The 22,350-nt window shown below is 43.4% G+C and overlaps 1 protein-coding gene across 1 annotated transcript in view; it reads right to left on the bottom strand.

Moving 5' to 3' along the window:
* The window catches only part of LOC139266625 (G-protein coupled receptor family C group 6 member A-like), an 83,799-nt gene that overhangs the window by 56,882 nt on the left and 4,567 nt on the right, over window positions 1-22,350 (bottom strand). Inside the window, exons 2-6 of the mRNA XM_070884216.1 lie at window positions 18,607-18,910; window positions 8,429-9,280; window positions 6,969-7,082; window positions 3,034-3,237; window positions 1,480-1,588 (exon numbers count right to left, since the gene is read on the bottom strand). Of these exons, the coding sequence (XP_070740317.1) occupies window positions 1,480-1,588; window positions 3,034-3,237; window positions 6,969-7,082; window positions 8,429-9,280; window positions 18,607-18,910 (1,583 nt within the window). The remainder of the gene's footprint in view (window positions 1-1,479; window positions 1,589-3,033; window positions 3,238-6,968; window positions 7,083-8,428; window positions 9,281-18,606; window positions 18,911-22,350) is intronic.

The following is a 22,350-nucleotide window of genomic DNA, read 5'->3' on the forward strand; positions in this document are numbered from 1 at the left end:
TATCTAAATCACCTTGCAGCACCTTTGCATCCTCCTCACAACTCACAATCCCACCTAGTTTTGTGTTGTCAGCAAACTTGGAAATATTACATTTGGTTGGCTCATCCAAATTATTTATTATATTGTGAATAGCTGGAGCCCAAGCACTGATCCCTGTGGTACCCCACTAGTCACTGCCCACCACCCCGAAAAAGACTTGTTTATTCCTACTCTCTGTTTCCTGTCAGTTAACCAATTTTCAGTTCATGCCAGTATATTACCCCCTATCCTATGTGCTTTAATTTTGCACACTAACCTCTTGTATGGGATTTTATCAAAGGCCTTCTGAAAATTCAAATACGTTACATCCACTGGTTCTCCCTTATCTATTCTCTCAGTTACATCCTCAAAAAACTCCAGTAGTTTTGTCAAATACGATTTTCCTTTCATAAATCCATGTTGACTTTGTCTAATCCTGTTGATATTTTCTAAGTATCCCGTTATCACATCCTTTATAATAGACTCTAGCATTTTCCCTACTACTGATGTTAGGCTAACTGGTCTGTAGTTCCCTGTTTTCTCTCTCCCTTCTTTTTTAAATAGTGGGATTACATTTGCCACCCTCCAATCTGCAGGAACAGTTCCATAATCTATAGAATTTTGGAAGATGACAACCAATGCATCTACTATTTCCATGGCTACCTCTTTTAGTACTCTGGGATGCAGATCATCAGGCCCTGGGGATTTACCGGCCTTCAGTCCCATTAGTTTCTCCAGCACTATTTTCTTACTAATAATCATTTCCTTCAATTCCTCTTGCTCACTAGACCCTTGGTTCCCTTACATTTCTGTAATGTTATTTGTGTCCTCTTCTGTGAAGACAGACCAAAGTATTTATTTAATTGTTCTGCCATTTCCTTGTTCCCCATTACATATTCTCCCGTTTCTGTCTGTAAAGGACCTACATTTGTCTTCATTAATCTTTTTTTTTACATATTTGTAGAAACTTTTGCAGTCATTTTTTATATTCCTTGCAAGTTTCCTCTCGTACTCTATTGTTCCCCTCGTAATCGATCTCTTGGTCCTTTTTTGCTGAATTCTAAACTGCTCCCAATCTTCAGGCTTGCTACTTTTTCTGGCAACTTTGTATCAAAAAAGGTGGTGGAGAGGTCGATCTGGGTGCCAGCATCGTACATGTGGAAGTTGACCTAATATCTTTGAATGATGTCACCAAAGGGCAGCATGTCGATGAGGAAGAGGAAGGGGGAAAATATGGTCGTTGGACGATGCCAGAGGTAATGGTGTGGGGGCGGGGACAGAAGGCAATGCTGGAGATGCTCTGACTACAATTAGAATGCTAAGAGTGGAACCAAGCGAGAGCAGGCCCACTGAGTGGACAATGGAAGAGAGATGTTGAAGGAGGATGCTGTGGTCAATCAATCAAAGATTGCAGAGAGATGAAAAATGCGAGGACGGATCATGCATCATAGTCACAATTACAGAGGATGTAATTTGTGAATTTGATTAGGTTCATTTCAGTGGCATCAGGGGCAAAAAACTTATTGTGAAGATTCAAGGAGTTTTGAGAAGACAACAGCATGTTCATGGACTTTAAAGAGGAAAGGGAGGATGGAGACGAGGGAATTGTTTGCGAAGACAGATGGTTTGAGGTTGGGTTTTTTGAGAAGTGGATGATGACGGCAGCTTTGGAAGGCAAGGGGACCATACCAGAAGGAAAGGAGAGACATTTACAATGCCAGCTAGAAAGGGGGCCAGGAAAAATTAAGTAGTCAGTAGTTTCATGGTAGTTTCATGTAAATCCCTTCATGGTATCAAGGGAGCAGGAGGTGGATCTCATGGACAAGATCAACTCAGAGAGGGCATGAGAGAAGATAAGAGAGCAACTAGGAATAGAAACCAGGGCTAGGGCAAGGGGCATTCTGAGGAAGATTTGGCAAGGGGAAAGGGGGGAAGCAACAGAGGCAGCTAAATAGATGGGTGGAATTTTAACCCCCAAAAAATATAAATCCCAACCCCAACCCACCTCCATCCCACCATGTCGGGTTTCATAGAATCATAGAAATTTATGGCACAGAAGGAAGCTATTTGGCCTATCGTATCTGTGCCGGCTGAAAAAGAGCAATCCAGCCTAATCTCACTTTCCAGCTCTTGGTCCATAGCTCTGTAGGTTGCGGCACTTTAAGTGCATATCCAAATAATTTTTAAATGTGGTGAGGGTTTCTGCCTCTACCCCCTTTCAGGCAGTGAGTTCGAAAGCCCCACCACCCTCTGGATGAAATAAGTTCTCCTCAACTCCCCTCTAATCCTTCTACCAATTACTTTAAATCTATGGCTCCTGATTAATGACCTCTCTTCTAAGGGAAATAGGTCTTAATTTTATACACCTCAATTAAATCTCCGCTCAACCTCCTTTATTCCAAAGAAAACAACCCCAGCCTATCCATCTTTCCTCATAGTTAAAATTCTCCAGTCCTGGCAACAACCTCGTAAATCTCCTCTGTCCCCTCTCTAGTGCAATCACATATTTCTTGTTTAACGGAGGCGGGACAGGGAGGGCGGGGAACCGACCCACTCTCAGGAGGTTTCCCATGCCCTATCGGGCCCTCTGCCCCTGGCGGGTCAAGAACTTAAACTTCCAGCCATAGTTCAGTCTCCTCACATTTTTTGGGAGGCGAGGCTGGAGGGGGTAGGGGATAGGAGTTTAAGGAGACACTTGATAGTGGAGAAAAGAAGACAGGACTTAAGTTTGTTCTGCAGAATGATCCTGGAGTTCTGCATAGTTTTGGCAAATAAGAATAAGGCTTGATCGAACTTGATGTTGTCCAGCCAAATCTGTTGATGGACGGTTAAATCCGTTGTGTGGCAGTCTGTAATTAGCTAGGCAATGTGCCGTTTTAATGCAAGGATAAATTATATCCTGGGATACATGCTTTTATTCTTATAAATGTGTTCTAATAGGAAAAATAACTTCATGGATACTTGTTACACTTGGAGAAAAGAATTCCAGGGTTTATCAAGTAATGTAAAAGTTACCTGGATAGCATTCTGGAAGCTGTGATCACTAATGTATATTTTTTTGTTGACCAGTCTATATTCACCAACAACATTAAACTCCACACTTCGATTAACCATCTTCCAGTTTAATAAATCGTATCCATTTGTGGAATCTCCGGCCTCGTTAAATTTAAATTCACCATCTTCTTCAACAAAGCTAATATTCTTCAGCTCTTTTAATAGCTGCAAATGAAAATGGCACTTAGTTAAAACAAATATTGAGTTACATTAGATCAAGTTCTAATTATGCTAAAGCTACACTGAATATGTAATTACAACGGGCTCAATTTTCTCCAAAGCTGTTTTTTAGCGTACTTGAAGAGTTACGCCAGTTTTTTGGGGGCCCAAGTACACCGAAAAAAAATCTTCCAAGATTCCCTGTTTGATTTCTTCACTTTGGCGCCGCCTAACCTGTTCTTTAGTTTTGGGGGTGGAGCCTTGATCTGCGGGCTGAGGCTGGAAAGTGAAACATACAGCCAGCTCACAGCAACCTGCACAAGCACATTAAACATTGCAGCAACTTACCTCCATTAAATTATTAAAGTGTAATGACAAAAGTCTATCCCCCCACTCCCTCCCGAGGGTCCCGGTCCCCACACCTATCCCAGGCTTGAATGGCTTCCTCCCTCCTGGTCCCCGCACCTAATTATACCCGAAAGACTTCCCCCACCCCACTCTCCCACTCTCTCATCTCTCCTGCTGCTGCTGTCCGGGCATCCGCTGCTGATTTATTTACCTGCGCTGATTTCCTTAACTCACCAGAAGGTTTTTTTACAGAGGCTACATACACTGGCTTAAGAAGAACTGGAGTAGCTCTGAGCTGGCCAAACTTGCCGAACTGGCCAGAATTGGCATGGGTGGCAGGTTACACCCCCTTTGAGTGAAAAAAAAACTAACCTAAAAAAATCGTAACTAACTGAATTACACTGATGCAAATTGATTGGGGATACTTGTATTTTTTAACTTAGGCCAAAAAAAGCAGCCTGCGCCAAAAAAACGACGCAAATCACTGGGGAAAATTGAGCCCTTAATTTGAAAGTTAGGTTCAGCACTAGGATGTTAATTTATGTTCTAAGAACATAAATTAAAGTATTAATATTTATGTAAATTTTAAACAAAATAAGAACAAATAGGAGTTTTATTTAATAGCAGTCTTTACTGCACTTGCTTAACCTAATATGTGTTGTCATTGCAGCAATTTATGATTTAACTATTAAAAATAGATTACTAAATCAGGGATGAATATTATGGTCCTTTAGAATATAGCTTTGAAATGAGCAAAATTCAAGAGTTTCGTAAGTTGGAAGCCGAAAAATATCAGCAACGGCACTGATGTATGTAGGCTCAGTATAACAGCCAGGGTTCTGACATGAGGCCTGATTTTAATGGTACGGGAATTGTGCAGGTAAGAAGGCCCCATGATGTCGTCAGTGTGAGATTGGAGCCATCTTAACTCCCAGGCTTCATTAACATTTGAAGTGTGAGTTGCTCTCGTGATCGCCTGCAGCTCGCCCACATGGTCCTGCAATTTCTGATACTCAAAGTGAGGATGCACCTCTTAAATCAAGGTCGTATCGCGAGCTTGCATTTTCCAGTCAACAGAGTTTAGTCTAGGATTGGCACCTGCTTTCCTGATGCATCCCTGGAGGTCCTGGTGCGAGCCAGGAGGGAGGTTCCCCAAGGCCACTGGCGAGCAGCTCTGGGAGTGTCAGTGCCAGCAGTATCACCGCTAGCACCTGGAGTCAAGGTAGAAAGAAGTTTAATTACATCACAAGAGCAGCAAGGGTGAGTATACTTTTTCATATCTCACCTCTCTCAACACCATCTGACAACACACCTCTCACCCCCTCCCCCACCATTCTCAACTATTACCTTCCCTCCATCAAATCCTTCAACATTCAATCATTAAGCCATACTAAAACACCTCTTTCTCATTCCAAACACATTCATCTCTTACTCCCCTCTCTTTACACCATAAGGTAAGACCAGTCTCTTCTCACATACTACCTCTCGCGCAGCCACCAGTTGCCATGCAGACTCTGGACTCCACAATGGCGAGAATGGTTAATCAAATGGATCAGGGCTTTGAAGCGATGAGTCCCAGACCCAAGTGAGTGGCGGTGGTGTGATGGGAGCAGTGCATGCTGCCCCTCCCTGCCCTGAAAAAAACAGTACCCACCATGATGCCAACAAGTCAGCTGGGCCAGACGGCTCTGGCAGCAGTCTAGATGCAGCAGCCCTCACAGACCTCAACACCCAGAAATCACCGACCACGAACATTTCAAGGGTCACCACATGAGCCTTCCACCAACTCTGCTCAGGCTACTAGGGGAGCACCACATAGGAGTAGTAGAGTTAGGAAACCTTCTTTAAAGAAAGATGTTGAACTGCTTTCTTGTTCTTTTCTGTCTGGTTACTTTAAATACCAGATTACACACACACACTCAGTTGTAGTAGTACAAGATCAGGACTTTATTGCAATCTCAAACCTTCCACAATAAGTATGAGTGCATCATGGAGACACCTCAGGTGCCCTGTAGCAAGGTGCTTGGGTCCGCTACCTCCACGGTGGAGGAGGGCATGGGCGCAGGAGCACTAGATGTAATCGGTGTCGAATGGATTATAGAGCTTGGCGATGCAGGCTCCTCAAAGTCGGCACTGTCATCCGTGGAGAAGGCACCCTGCAGCTCCACGGGTGATAATCGGGGCTCCTCAGCACCAAATAGAGGATACTTCGACGTCTGGCCCCGCACCCTCAGCTTCTGGGCTTGATGGTTTTACATGGGGCCGCGCTGCTGGCTGAGCTACAAAACATAAATGAGGTTATTAGAGGAGAAGGAAGAGGAGAGGGGACCTCATAGAAACGTTTAAAATTCTGACGGGTTTAGACAGGTTAGATGCAGGAAGAATGTTCCCAATGTTGGGGAAGTCCAGAACCAGGGGTCACAGTCTGAGGATAAGGGGTAAGCCATTTAGGACCGAGATGAGGAGAAACTTCTTCACCCAGAGAGTGGTGAACCTGTGGAATTCTCTACCACAGAGAGTTGTTGAGGCCAATTCACTAAATATATTCAAAAAGGAGTTAGATGTAGTCCTTACTACTAGGGGGATCAAGGGATATGGCGAGAAAGCAGGAATGGGGTACTGAAGTTGCATGTTCAGCCATGAACTCATTGAATGGAAGTGCAGGCTCGAAGGACCGAATGGCCTACTCCTGCACCTATTTTCTATGTTTCTATGTTTATATTCCAACACTATACAGAGCATATGCATGACAAAAGCACCACCGCTATCAAAATCATCACATACATCATATTTCATGACCATGAACAAATTCTGCATTACAATGATTTTCATGAGGCCATCATTATTTATATGACACTTTTATCAATCATCTAACATATATAATTGTTCGCATATGAGTGGGTGTGGCATCTATTGACTTTACATCACGCAATGGTGTATACTTTACTCACGTGGCATCACATCAGGTTCTGCTGCTGCTTGCGTGGCCGACCGGGGGTGGCTCCCCACTAGTGCCAGCACCTGCTCCTCGATGTCGGTGAGCTTGCGGATGACTGGTGACCCACTACCTGTTCGCCGCTGCTCAGCCCTATTCTTCGAAAGCTTCTGCTGTAAAACGTAAGACCAACATGACATGGCATGAGATCATTGCATGACATCATTGCTGGGTACTGTCACAGAGACTGATTCAACACATAACTGACAGATGTAATCATGATTATTATGAAAATTATCATTCTTTACCTAAAGACATACACCGTCAACACAGGCTTTGAGTAAAACATTCACGGTATAAATGCAAGATATCACATTTGATTTTAATCACTCATTACACTTACAATTCAAATTATATAAATATATAAGTACATGTAAATAAATGTAATACTTACTCTGGCGGATCCGACAAGGTCGTTCCAGCGCTTGCGGCACTGGTTGCTGTCATGCACCTCGTTCGTCACCGACGAGACCACCTCGGCTATGTCGGCCCATATCTTCTGGTAAACCTTTGGGGTGGGCTTCCCATGCCCACCCTGGGTCAATTGACCCCAGCGTGACTCCACCTCCTGCAGGAAGGAGGCATTTGCCTCGTCGGAGAATCTCCGAGCTCGGTTTCATCCTCCCAATAGTTCCTCACCCACCTCACTGCTTTCGCCAGTGTCCTCAGTCTCCACAGCGTGCTGTGTCGCCTCCTCCATCTCTTCCATTTTAACGATTTTTTCCCCCCAAAACTCCGTGTGAACAATGTTATTTGTGCACTCAATTATTTTTGCTGCTGGTAAATCTCCCTCCTATCTCCCACAACAGCCAAACAACCATACAACACACCCACACATGCTTTCAGTTCCTCTCTGCTCTCTCTCTCCCTCCTCTTTTGCGCATGTATTGATGACCATTGACCTCCTGAAACGTGGGAAACGACCGTTGCCATGGTGTTGCTATGGACGCCGACAGTTTACGGTAGAAGGTCAAAAAAGTTAACGCTAACTCCCATTTCACACTGCTCGTGGTAACGCCTATTTTATAAAGCGGAAAGTTGGGGTTTTGAAAATGGGCGATAATTCGGCGATCCCAAAACCCCATATTAACCCTTAACGCTGGAAATAATCCCCATTTTTGGGCGATCTGCACAAAAGTGGAAATTCTAGCCCATGGTCTTCTGTTGCTTCTCTTCCTGGTCTGACCAAAGACTGACCTCCTCTCACTCCCAGGCCCTCAAGCTGTGAATGATATCGCAGGAAATGTACTAGTTTTTCCTCAAGCTTCAGGACAATCAATTGCTGAAACACTGGAAAAACTGGGATTATCCAAAAATATGAGACCTCCATTAATTGTAATCTATTCATTCAATAGCATCCAGTGAAGATATTCATATCAGAAAATATTAGCATTTTATAACTCGTGAAACATTTTATTATCGTCCTTTATTTAAATCTGTAATAAAACAAATTTATATAAAAAATGTTAATGGCAGGAACTCTTTCATACCTCTGTTATTTAGAAGGATTTTGTTTTGTTATTTGTTGGGTGAATACTACTCGAAAGAATAGATGGAAGTGAAGTTGTAAAAGACCAAGTTGGCTGTACCAGTTTTTCTTTCTCCCTATTATACAGCATCTCACCATCATCTGATAGGTGAACAACCTATCTGACAAAGAGAAACATTTATTCCCAAGCATTGACAAATACTCCTGCCTGAGACGTGAACATATGACCATCTTGTTGGCAGCCAAATACTCTGTGACTTGTGCTACTTAGAGTGTTAACATTTAAAACAAAATTAAAATGTTACATTCTTGCTTCATCTATAAACCTCCACAGCTAATAATTAATACCAGCAAAACGTAATTACCTTCCATGGAGGGAAATCAAATGTTGTGTCACATGTTTCTTTTCGACAGTTCAGCAACTTCTGCAGAGCATTAGCTATTGCTTTGACTGCGAGGTATGCTCCGTACGCTCCACCACGCTGAGTATTTTTGAAGAAGAAATCATCCTGGACAGATTCATTCATGTTTGTACAAGCAAGAGATGACACTACTTTTGTGGAGTCAGGTAGTGTACAACTCTGTGAGTTTGGTTTACATGCCTTGGTATCATTGATAAACTCACTTATGTGAGTTAATGTTTTTTTGTATTCCTTGATAAATTTATTCATAGTATCAGGTCCTGGATTCAACTTTTTTAAATAATCAGTAAAACCTGCAATGTTTCCATTTTTGAAGGACAGACCAAATATGTTTCCAACTTTCCCAATTTGATCGATGGTTGCAACTTGCCTAGAATTGGACCAACCATCAGTAGCAATCCAGATTTTACTTATATTCTGTTTAATTAATGTGGTGAATAATTTGATAACAGTTGGTATATGTGCAATCAAAATAATAACTTTTGTTGATGATTTTTTAACAGTTTCAGCTACTTTTCTGATTATTTCATCACTTTGTTGATGATTAACATAACTTGGAATAAGTTCACGAAAATTAATACATATTTTGAACTTATCTGCATTTGAGATGAAACTGTCTATTACAGCCCGTCCATAGTCATCATCAGTGGCAATGGCTCCAACCCAGTTCCAATTAAAGTGATTGACAAGTGCAGCTAAGGCTTCAGTTTGATGGACATCACTTGGAATAGTTCGAAAAAATGATGCAAATCTCACCTTGTCACTAAGAATTTCAGCAGATGCTGTGTAACTGATCTGTCAGAACATTAAAATAAAACAGTAACCATTGTCATAGAATCATGAAAATTATTTTAAATAATCAGAAAATATTTTTAATATTTATATGCCAGTAAAAGTCTGGGAAATGGCCAAAGTTGAAAATGTAATTGTCAATAATCTTGCCAATAAATAATCAAATATTACAAACTAAAGTTGATGTATCAACTTACTGTGATTTGGTATATTGCAGTACTATTACTGTTTAAGGAAAAAATGTTTATACTTCAATTGTTCGTATGTGTTTGAATATTATAAAAGTTGGAGAATATTCAAAATATTGCTAGCTACAGTTAACCTTTACATTGTGTGTGTGATTGGATTCTCTGGACCACTGAGGAGTTTAATGTTTATTGCCCGTTCTTCCTTGTTTAATGCATTATTACATTTCCAGCATTAAATTGACCATTTCTGTGACAGAGTCAAGTCAATCTTCAGCCTTCGGAGTTTTAATGGGCTGAAGATCTGTTGCTTTGAAATATCTTTTAGCCCATTAAAACCCAATTTCTGGAAACTGCACCACATACAGTATTACATTAGTAAAGATATGATTGGCATTTAATTTGTTTTATTACTGTAATATTAATATTTGTTTCAGTGCGACAATATGTAAACTGAAACCATATATAAAAAATAGCTGCCTCATTTCCCAGGAGCTGCCAACAGTCCACGGCTTCATTAAATCCCAGTACGTTGTTACTCCATGTGGCAGTCTAATTGTTTCTGTAATTTAAAGTTATTCCATGTGACAACATAGTTCATGTTGTTTCAAGTTTTTCTATGTGATCTGCTGACACAGGTCTGGGCATGTGACAGATAGACAGATTCATTTGCAGAAATAAGCAATAAGCAGGCAGGTATTTAAATTAGCTAAACTAAACAGCGGGGTAGAGTTTCCGCTTTGGGTCACAATTGGGAAACTGGCAGCAAATTGCAGTTGTAATTGCGCTGTTTCTCCAAAGTGAAGTTATAGTTCATATTTCCACCCAAACTCATTTGCATAATCACAAATGTAAAATCTTCAATGAACCAGCGCAATCGGTTAGCAGAATGTAATGTAATTGCTCTTTTTTGGCTTTGCATTAAAAAATATTCCTTGATGTATTTAAGAGTGGTAACCTATTGCAGTTTTAATAATACAGCTGAAAATTGATTTATCACAAAAAAAATAAGTATTTTTAATAAATGCCTAGTTCACCACCTGTGTGCAACCTGATTTTAAATCACTGAAAATAACTTAAAAAAACTATAGTGAACCATTTATTAGCTTCATTGGTGCATACTACTCAGTTTCTTAGTAAATTAAATATTTTTTAACATGTAAAAGCTTTTAAGATGTGCCTACTAGTACCTGTATGCCTAAAAAACAAGCTCAATTTGAAGAGCCTCCTCAAACAGCTCTTTCAGCAGCTTAGGATGTATGTTGTTGGTGACATATTCACCTTCAGTTCTGTTAATTCTTTTCAGAACCAATTCCTTTTCTGCAGATAGTTCCATGTCCTCTGCTAGTACTCCTAAAACTGTTAAGCACTTGGTTCATCCAAAGTGACTGATTCTTACACCTATAAAGCTAGTTGAAAGAGTCTTGCTTCAGAAACATAGAAAATAGGTGCAGAGGTAGGCCATTCGGCCCTTCAAGCCTGCACCGCCATTCAATAAGACCATGGCTGATCATTCCGTCAGTACCCCTTTCCTGCTTTCTCTCCATACCCCTTGATTCCCTTAGCCGTAAGGGCCATATCTAACTCCCTCTTGAATATATCCAATGAACTGGCATCAACAACTCTCTGTGGCAGGAAATTCCACAGGTTAACAACTCTCTGAGTGAAGAAGTTTCTCCTCATCTCAGTCCTAAATGGCCTACCCCTTATCCTAAGATTGTGTCCCCTGGTTCTGGACTTCCCCAACATCGGGAACATTCTTCCCGCATCTAACCTGTCCAGTCCTGTCAGAATCTTGTACGTTTCTCTGAGAACCCTTCTCATCCTTCGAAAATCCAGTGTATAAAGGCCCAGTTGATCCAGTCTCTCCTCATATGACAGTCCAGCCATCCCTGGAATCAGTCTGGTGAACCTTTGCTGCACTCCCTCAATAGCAAGAACGTCCTTCCTCAGATTAGGAGACCTAAACTGAACACAATATTCCAGGTGAGGCCTCACCAAGGCCCTGTACAACTGCAGTAAGACCTTCCTGCTCCTATACTCAAATCCCCTAGCTATGAAGGCCAACATACCATTTGCCTTCCTCACCGCCTGCTGTACCTGCATGCCAACTTTCAATGACTGATGAACCATGACCTCCAGGTCTCGTTGCACCTCCCCTTTTCCTAATCTACCGCCATTCAGATAATAATCTGCCTTTATTTTTTTGCCCCCAAAATGGTTAACCTCACATTTATCCACATTATACTGCATCTGCCATGCATTTGCCCACTCACCTAACCTGTCCAAGTCACCCTGCAGTCTCTTAGCGTCCTCCTCACAGCTCACAGGTGGATGAATTAACTGTGCAAATAGATGTTAGCAAATATGATGTGATTGGGATTACAGAGACGTGGCTCCAGGATGGTCAGGGCTGGGAACTCAACATCCAGGGGTATTCAACATTTAGGAAGGATAGAATAAAAGGAAAAGGAGGTAGGGTAGCATTGCTGGTTAAAGAGGAGATTAATGCAATAGTTAGGAAGGACATTAGCTTGGATGATGTGGAATCTATATGGGTAGAGCTGCAGAACACCAAAGGGTAAAAAACGTTAGTTGGAGTTTGTACAGACCTCCAAATAGTAGTAGTGATGTTGGGGAGGGCATCAAACAGGAAATTAGGGGTGCATGCAATAAAGGTGCAGCAGTTATAATGGGTGACTTTAATATGCACATAGATTGGGCTAGCCAAACTGGAAGCAATGCGGTAGAGGAGGATTTCCTGGAGTGCATAAGGGATGGTTTTCTAGACCAATATGTCGAGGAACCAACTAGGGGGGAGGCCATCTTAGACTGGGTGTTGTGTAATGAGAGAGGATTAATTAGCAATCTCATTGTGCGAGGCCCCTTGGGGGAGAGTGACCATAATATGGTGGAATTCTGCATTAGGATGGAGAATGAAACAGTTAATTCAGAGACCATGGTCCAGAACTTAAAGAAGGGTAACTTTGAAGGTATGAGGCGTGAATTGGCTCGGATAGATTGGCGAATGATACTTAAGGGGTTGACTGTGGATGGGCAATGGCAGACATTTAGAGACCGCATGGATGAACTACAACAATTGTACATTCTTGTCTGGTGTAAAAATAAAAAAGGGAAGGTGGCTCAACCGTGGCTATCAAGGGAAATCAGGGATAGTATTAAAGCCAAGGAAGTGGCATACAAATTGGCCAGAAATAGCAGCGAGCCCGGGGACTGGGAGAAATTTAGAACTCAGCAGAGGAGGACAAAGGGTTTGATTAGGGCAGGGAAAATGGAGTACGAGAAGAAGCTTGCAGGGAACATTAAGACGGATTGCAAAAGTTTCTATAGATATGTAAAGAGAAAAAGGTTAGTAAAGACAAACGTAGTTCCCCTGCAGTCAGAATCAGGGAAAGTCATAACTGGGAACAAAGAAATGGCAGACCAATTGAACAAGTACTTTAGTTCGGTATTCACTAAGGAGGACACTAACAACCTTCCGGATATAAAAGGGGTCAGAGGGTCTAGTAAGGAGGAGGAACTGAGGGAAATCCTTATTAGTCGGGAAACTGTGTTGGGGAAATTGATGGGATTGAAGGCCGATAAATCCCCAGGGCTTGATGGACTGCATCCCAGAGTACTTAAGGAGATGGACTTGGAAATAGCAGATGCATTGACAGTCATTTTCCAACATTCCATTGACTCTGGATCAGTTCCTATCGAGTGGAGGGTAGCCAATGTAACCCCACTTTTTAAAAAAGGAGGGAGAGAGAAAACAGGGAATTATAGACCGGTCAGCCTGACCTCAGTAGTGGGTAAAATGATGGAATCAATTATTAAGGATGTCATAGCAGCGCATTTGGAAAGAGGTGACATGTTAGGTCCAAGTCAGCATGGATTTGCGAAAGGGAAATCATGCTTGACAAATCTTCTGGAATTTTTTGAGGATGTTTCCAGTAGAGTGGACAAGGGAGAACCAGTTGATGTGGTATATTTGGACTTTCAGAAGGCCTTCGACAAGGTCCCACACAAGAGATTAATGTGCAAAGTTAAAGCACATGGGATTGGGGGTAGTGTGCTGACATGGATTGAGAACTAGTTGTCAGACAGGAAGCAAAAAGTAGGAGTAAATGGGTACTTTACAGAATGGCAGGCAGTGACTAGTGGGGTACCGCAAGGTTCTGTGCTGGGGCCTCAGCTGTTTACACTGTGCATTAATGATTTAGATGAGGGGATTAAATGTAGTAACTCCAAATTTGTGGATGACACTAAGTTGGATGGCAGTGTGAGCTGCGAGGAGGATGCTATGAGGCTGCAGAGTGACTTGGATAGGTTAGGTGAGTGGGAAAATGCATGGCAGATGAAGTATAATGTGGATAAATGTGAGGTTATCCACTTTGGTGGTAAAAACAGAGAGACAGACTATTATCTGAATGGTGACAGATTAGGAAAAGGGGAGGTGCAACGAGACCTGGGTGTCATGGTACATCAGTCATTGAAGGTTGGCATGCAGGTACAGCAGGCGGTTAAGAAAGCAAATGGCATGTTGGCCTTCATAGCGAGGGGATTTGAGTACAGGGGCAGGGAGGTGTTGCTACAGTTGTACAGGGCCTTGGTGAGGCCACACCTGGAGTATTGTGTACAGTTTTGGTCTCCTAACTTGAAGAAGGACATTGTTGCTATTGAGGGAGTGCAGCGAAGATTCACCAGACTGATTCCCGGGATGGTGGGACTGACCTATCAAGAAAGACTGGATCAGCTGGGCTTGTATTCACTGGAGTTCAGAAGAATGAGAGGGGATCTCATAGAAACGTTTAAAATTCTGACGGGTTTAGACAGGTTGGATGCAGGAAGAATGTTCCCAATGTTGGGGAAGACCAGAACCAGGGGTCACAGTCTAAGGATAAGGGGTAAGCCATTTAGGACCGAGATAAGGAGAAACTTCTTCACCCAGAGAGTGATGAACCTGTGGAATTCTCTACCACAGAAAGTAGTTGAGGCCAATTCACTAAATATATTCAAAAGGGAGTTAGATGAAGTCCTTACTACTAGGGGGATCAAGGGGTATGGCGAGAAAGCAGGAAGGGGGTACTGAATTTGCATGTTCAGCCATGAACTCATTGAATGGTGGTGCAGGCTAGAAGGGCCGAATGGCCTACTCCTGCACCTATTTTCTATGTTTCTATGTTTCTATGTTTCACACTGCCACCCAATTTAGTGTCATCTGCAAACTTGGAGATGTTACACTCAATTCCTTCATCTAAATCGTTAATGTATATTGTAAAGAGCTGGGGTCCCAGCACTGAGCCCTGCGGTACTCCACTAGTCACTGCCTGCCATTCTGTAAAGGACCCGTTTATCCTGATTCTCTGCTTCCTGTCTGACAACCAGTTCTTTATCCACGTCAGTACATTGCCACCAATGCCATGTGCTTTGATTTTGTACACCAATCTCTTTTGTGGGACCTTGTCAAAAGCCTTTTGAAAGTCCAAATACACCACATCCACTAGTTCTCCCTTGTCCACTCTGCTAGTTACATCCTCAAATAGTTCCAGAAGATTTGTCAAGCATGATTTACCTTTCATAAATCCATGCTGACTTGGGCCGATCCTGTCACTGCTTTCCAAATGCGCTACTATTTCATCCTTAATGATTGATTCCAACATTTTCCCCACTACTGATGTCAGGCTAACCGGTCTATAATTACCCGTTTTCTCTCTCCCTTATCTTTTAAAAAGTGGTGTTACATTAGCTACCCTCCAGTCCATAGGCACTGATCCAGAGTCGATAGACTGTTGGAAAATGATCACCAATGCATCCACTATTTCTAGGGCCACTTGCTTAAGTACTCTGGGATGCAGACTATCAGGCCCCGGGGATTTGTCGGCCTTCAATCCCACCAATTGCCCTAACACAATTTCCTGCCTAATAAGGATATCCTTCAGTTCCTCCTTGTCACTAGACCCACTGTCCTCTAGTACATTCGGAAGGTTATTTGTATCTTCCCTCATGAAGACAGAACCGAAGTATTTGTTCAATTAGTCTGCCATTTCTTTGTTCCCCATTATAAATTCACCTGAATCCGACTGCAAGGGACTTACGTTTGTCTTCACTAATCTTTTTCTCTTCACATATTTATAGAAGCTTTTGCTGTCAGTTTTTATGTTCCCGGCAAGCTTCCTCTTGTACTCTATTTTCACCCTCTTAATTAAACCTTTAGTCCTCCTCTGTTGAATTCTAAATTTCTCCCAGTCCTCAGGTTTGTTGCTTTTTCCAGCCAATTTATATACCTCTTCCTTGGTTTTAACATTATCCTTAATTTCCCTTGTTAGCCACGGTTGAGCCACCTTCCCCGTTTTATTTTTACTGCAGACAGGGTTGTACAATTGCTGAAGTTCATCCATGTGATCTTTAAATGTTTGCCATTGTTTATCCACCGTCAACCCTTTAACTATCCTTTGCCAGTCTATTCTAGCCAATTCATGCTAGTCTATGAGACAGTCGACAACAAACACCATAACTGAATTTCACACCACTTCAAAACATGATTATTATCACTTAATTCAGTCTCATTCAAAACAGCTAATACTAGAGCTATCTTATTTCGATTATAACATGGATCAATAGGCCAGTGATATACGGTCATTGTCCAGCACTTGGGTATGTTTGGTAATTAACTTTTCCCAGATGCCTGTTTCTGTTAGAAAATTAACTGTGTTTTATATAATTTATACAGAGCTAACAGCATTGTTCACCTATCATACAGTTACAGGTCATCTTGAGGACGATGTCTTTCTCAAAATAATCTATTTTAAGCTCTAAGAATGCAGTACAAAAATAAACATACATTATAGTCAAAAATACTCAATTGTTATCGTCGCTGCTGCTCATTTGTGAAGCTCCTAAATTGAAGCAGCAGTTAAACAAAATGATATCTCAAACCCAGCTGTCCGAAAATTGGAATTGTCCAAAAAAATAACATTTTTGAGAAAATCCCATTTGATAATCAGTAAAATAAAATCCGGAATTATTGTCCCAAAACCGGTGGGCCAGACTAGTTATCTGCTTTGCCGCTATGTTTTCAGATTTGAGACATTGTCATCATCATCATCATAGGCAGTCCCTTGGAATCGAGGAAGACTTGCTTCCACTCTAAAAATGAGTCGTAAGGTGGCTCAACAGTCCAATATGAGAACCACAGTCCCTGTACAGGTGGGACAGATAGTCATTGAGAGAAAGGATGGGTGGGACTGGTTTGCCGCATGCTCTTTCCGCTGCCTGCGCTTGTTTTCTGCATGCTCTCGGCGATGAGCCTCGAGGTGCTCAGCGCCCTCCTGGATGCACTTTCTCCACTTAGGGTGATCTTTGGCTAGGGACTCCCAAGTGTCAGTGTTTGCACTTTATCGGGGAGGCTTTGAGGGTGTCCTTGTAACGTTTCCTCTACCCACCTTTGGCTCGTTTGCCGTGAAGGAGTTCCGAGTATAGCACTTGCTTTGGGAGTCTCATGTCTGGCATGCGGACAATGTGGCCTGCCCAGCGGAGCTGATTAAGTGTGGTCAGTGCTTCAATGCTGGGGATGTTGGCCTGGTCAAGGACGCTAATGTTGGTGCGGCTGTCCTCCCAGGGGATTTGTAGGATCTTGCAGAGACATTGTTGGTGGTATTTCTCCAGCGACTTGAGGTGTCTATTGTACATGGTCCATGTATCTGAGCCATGCAGGAGGGTGGGTATTACTACAGCCTTGTAGACCATGAGCTTGGTGTCAGATTTGAGGGCCTGGTCTTCAAACACTCTTTTCCTCAGGCGGCCGAAGGCTGCACTGGCGCACTTGAGGCAGTGTTGAATCTCGTTGTCAATGTCTGCTCTTGTTGATAAGAGGCTCCCGAGGTATGGGAAATGGTCCACGTTGTCCAGGGCCGCGCCGTGGATCTTGGTGTCTCGGGGGCAGTGCTGAGCGGCGATGACAGGCTGGTGGAGGACCTTTGTCTGACGGATGTTTAGCGTAAGACCCATACTTTCTACGCCTCAGTAAATACATTGACTATGACTTGGAGTTCAGCCTCTGTATGTGCGCAGATGCAGGCATCGTCCGCGTACTCTAGCAGTCCACAGAGGTTGGAGTGGTCTTGTGTCTGGCCTGGAGACGACGAAGGTTGAACAGGTTCCCACTGGTTCTGTAGTTTAGTTCCACTCCAGCGGGGAGCTTGTTCTATGTGAGGTGGAGCATGGCAGCGAGGAAGATTGAGAAGAGGATTGGGGCAATGACGCAGCCCTGTGTGACCCCGATCCGGAAATGTATTGGGTCTGTAATGGATCCATTGGTAAGGATCACCGCCTGCATGTCGTTGTGGAGCAGGCGGAGGACGGTGACGAACTTTTGGGGGCATCCAAAATGGAGGAGGACGCTCCATAGATCCTTAAGGTTGACACTGTCAAAGGCCTTTGTAAGGTCGAAGAAGGTCATGAATAAGGACTGGTGCTGCTCCCTGCATTTTCCTGTAGCTGTCGCACTGTAAAATTCATGTCTGTTGTGCCCACCAGGGGATGAAATCCGCACTGTGACTCCGAGAGGAGCTCCTCAGCCACAGGGAGAAGACGGTTGAGGAAGTCTCTAGCGACGACTTTCCCAGTGGCTGATAACAGAGAGATTCCTCTGTAGTTGCCGCAGTCGGACTTGTCCCCTTTTATAAAGATGGTCACGATCACTGCATCCCTGAGATCACCTGGCATGCACTCTTCCCTCCAGATGAGAGAGATGAGGTCATGTCCCTGTAGTGGGGGAGGCAGCCAAGATGGTGGCTGCCCAACCACCGGGCATCTCCAATCTGTCGACATCGGGTGGCAAGGGACGAGGAAACCGGTAAAAACCAATAAAAATGCAGTGCTGGGGGGCCCGTGGGCAGCAAGAATTGGCAGGAATTGGTGGGTGGGGAGGAGTGGTGGGAATTGGAGGGTGGCGAGGAGCAGAGGATCGGCGGGCGGCGAGGAGCGCCAACAGTGAGGTGCGACATCTGGAAAAATCCAAAAATTGGCCGATCTCGGTCCTGAGGTTGGTGGATTTGAGACGTTGCACCTGTAAAATGCTTTTGACTTTAGTCACACTTTTCTATTTTAAATGAGCGGCTTTCTGTTTCATGATCTTACCTGTGGCATGAGGTAACGGTTCATTATCCTGGCAACTGGAATGGTAACTTCAGAATAAGCATCTCCTACAACAGCTTTTACAACTGGGATGTAATCAGAGTAGTTGCAGCGCACGTCCAAATGGCTGTCAGCAGAGATAGATGCAGACAGAAATCTCATCGTTGCTTTTATGGCTTTCGTGGAATCTGCACAGGAGTCATATATTTCATAACCCAATCTTACCCCAGGCAACAGAGAAGAGTTATTTATAATGTCAATCGTATATATCATTGCACTTGCTTGTACAAATCCTCGTATATTAAACCTAAAAAAGAAAAGAACAAATGCTCTTATATATCTTGGCTATTTTAAAAATGTTTCTTGTTTCACATCCTGTATGGGAATGTGCACAACACATCTTACTCAAAGACTACCTCATTGTCATTATTTCCCCAATGTACAGGTACAGGTGAAGTAGAGGCATGGCTTTACCCCTGTGTTACCTTGTAACATGATAACCTGGGCACAATTTATAGCTAGGTGAACCTAGCTCTAAACCATTTGTCTCATTGTGTAGCTGGATTTAATGTTCAAAAAGGTCTCCTTGAAATGAAACTCCTGATTTAGTCAAGTTTATCATTGGGAATAAAATACTTTTCAATGGTTAGCGTAAGTTGTCATTAACTCATTGCACTTACTGTGTCAATTTTCATGAAAAATGTATTCATTTTGATGTAACCATAGTTTTCAAAATAATCATGTAAAGAGTACTTTTTATGAGAGATCACTGGGACTTTCATCTGATGCATCAGCATTAATTCCATTTGTGTAATATGTCAGAAAAAATACTGCCCAATGTTAATCCTTTCAGAAATACGTTCTTTTCTCCCTCCTCCATTCCTCGATGTGGTCCTGTAGGGTGTTTTGCTTGCCCCGTGTCTCTGTGACTCTCCCTTGAGTCGACCCGTGCTTTAAAACTCCTCGGTTTGGGTTGTTTCCCTTTGGACAGCAGGAGCTTTTGCCAATAGTTCCTGCCTAGCTCATCGATTAGCAGCTAATCCCACACAGAGAGAGTTAGACCAAGGTCAGATAGGCTTTTTCCTATGCTCAATGCGTAGCGCCCCCAGCGGGATTACAGTGTAACCCAGCCATGAGCAGATGCCACCCGGTTGGTCTTCCGACTTATGCTGTGAACCACAAGCCCCACAACCCCCAAGTTCGGACCCAAGGAGTTACTATGGATAGATTATAATTGACTCAGACAAAATGAAATGATTCAGGTTGGTCAAAGATCAATTCGTTTTATTACATTCACAAAATGACAACCTTTACTCCTCTTGCTTACGGCTTAAAGAGTAGGTGACTGCGGACACTAGCTTAAAAACCTTAGACTAAATACCCACCCTGTCGGTTACGCCAAACCAACCCCCTTCCCAGACTCTAAGCCTAGATAATGGAAACCCGTGTAACTAAATGCCTCTCCTGGTTTGGTCAGAACCCACACTTGGACGCCTCCTCACTAACACACGTGTTAGTCTGCGTCTTGGACACCTGCAGTTCCTCAGCAGCTAAACATGCTTGCGGTCTTGGAGATTTCCAGAGGTGTATGCTGGATATAATTACCAGCCCTTGTTGTTGATTCACACGGTCCCGGGTTCGTTCAACTCTAAAGACAAAACCATACCTAACAGAGGCATGCGATGAGGCCTAGAGAATTAAGTTCAGGTGGTACGGCGAGGCACTCACTTTGGGTGTTCCTGGAGAGTTGACGGATGCGTAGCCACGTGGGGAACCCCGTTCCAGATGGTAGAGAAAATTAAGCACTGAATCCCCCAAAGTTCAGCACCTTTATACTCCGTACAATACACAAAACTGGCTGGGCAATTCCTGGTTTCCATGGTCACAGAGATGTTAGTTGGTCTTCCTGGAGACGTATCTGTCCTGGATTGGTCATCTTGATGAAAACAATGGTAGGTCATGTCTGTAAATGAGCAGTTCTCGAAGTGCTAACTGTTTGTTGAGTTCTTGACTGCTCCTTCATTGAAAGAGTCCAGGGGTGTTACATTTGGCCTGCAAACCTCATTGTCCATCCAGACATGCCGGCCCCATAGAAAAAAGGTGTTTTCCACAGATCACACAAAGTTCGAAATGAAAAGGCCCCTGCCTAAAAGACAGACAGCTCCTGCTATACTTCACAGAAAACAAAAATCGGTCCTTTTAAAGTACAAAAGTACAAATTCCATTTTGAAATGCAGCCCATGTGCATCTCCATTTTAAAAGGGTACAGATCCATTTTAAAAGTCCAAAAATCCTTCTGGCCCATACACACACTGATGTTGGCACCGGCCAAATCCTACAGTCCCATGTGATTAAGCAAACAACAACAAACTATATAATTAAAAATTAAATTGCTCTGCAGCAGTTTTACTGGCGTATGATCCAATATGGTGTGCGGCGTGTGCACACTCATTCCTTGTTGGAAGTGCGCCAGCTGCCATATTGGATCGGGATCCTCCATAGGCATCCAGGGCACATGCTGGAAGTATTAAAGAACCTCATTATAATATTTGAATAAGGGTTCTACACTTGTTGGAGGACCTTTTTGTGAAATTGGGCTGCCCGGCGCCTGATTCACTGCGTGATAAACTCGCTCAGCAAATCATGGTGCTGACAGACAGCAAGAACCCTGCAGCAGTGCAATTAAAAGGGCTCATCCACTCCATACAGGTTGGTCTGTCCTTTTATGCTGCCAGTTTTGGGCCTTTCTTGGTCTTTTTCCTGCCTTCTACAACTGAATTGTGACTTCTGCTTACAACTTTTTGCTGCTGTTGGACTGCTTCAGTCTGCCTTCAAACCAGTTTCACTGCTGTCATGGGTGGTCTGGTAGATCTTCCTTTGAGGCTGGTGGAGGAGGGGGAGCAGTGAAGACAGGAAAGAGATCAAACAGCTGGGAGAAGAGGGTGGAGAAGGGCATTGCACAGGAGACCATTCCCACAGTGGGTCTTCAGGGAGAGCTTCTCCTACCTTAACATCACTGAGAAGCAATGTGTCAGGTGCCTTCACTTCACCAAGGAGGCTGCACCAAGCTAGGTCACCTGCTGCAGCCACAACTTGAGCCTCAAAGTAGGGCATGGTCAGCACTGCCTGTGGCCATCAAGGTCACCGTGCCCCTTAGGTTTAATAGCACAGGCTCTTTCCAGGCTGAAGCAGGTGACATCAGCGACATCTCCCACTGTAAGTCTCTGAGGCTTTCTATGCCAGAAGGAACACTGACATCTCATTCCCCATGGATAGAGCGATGCAGGATGAGACAGCACTGAGTAGGCGCCAATTTTCCTGACCTTTACCTCTGGGAAATGCCCTTTATTAAGGTGCATATGCATTTCTGGGGCTTCACCGAATGCTGGAGCTGAGCCTTCACCAGCAATATGTACTAGGAAACTCCTACAGTTTCCCAGCTCTATTTCTTGCTGTGGCTATGAGGCATCCAGATACAGTGGTGCCCAAAGAAGATGGTGGAAGGCTTGTGCCAGGACCTCCCCAGACTGAGTAACCAAAGAGTAAACAATAAATAGAAGAGTTTTTAGAATTCTTGTTGAGCCTTGGGGCTTTCAACAGCAGCACGAAGGCCAGTGGCTGACATACTTTCCAGCCAAGTTACTAACTCGTGAAACCAAAACCGGCTGCAGCTTGACTTGGACAGGCACAGCACACTTCAGGTACACAGCTCCTGATCAGTGTCACACTGAAGGAAGCCAAGAAACT

The sequence above is a fragment of the Pristiophorus japonicus genome, chromosome 7 (assembly GCF_044704955.1).
Source record: "Pristiophorus japonicus isolate sPriJap1 chromosome 7, sPriJap1.hap1, whole genome shotgun sequence".
Taxonomy (NCBI): Eukaryota; Metazoa; Chordata; class Chondrichthyes; family Pristiophoridae; genus Pristiophorus; species Pristiophorus japonicus.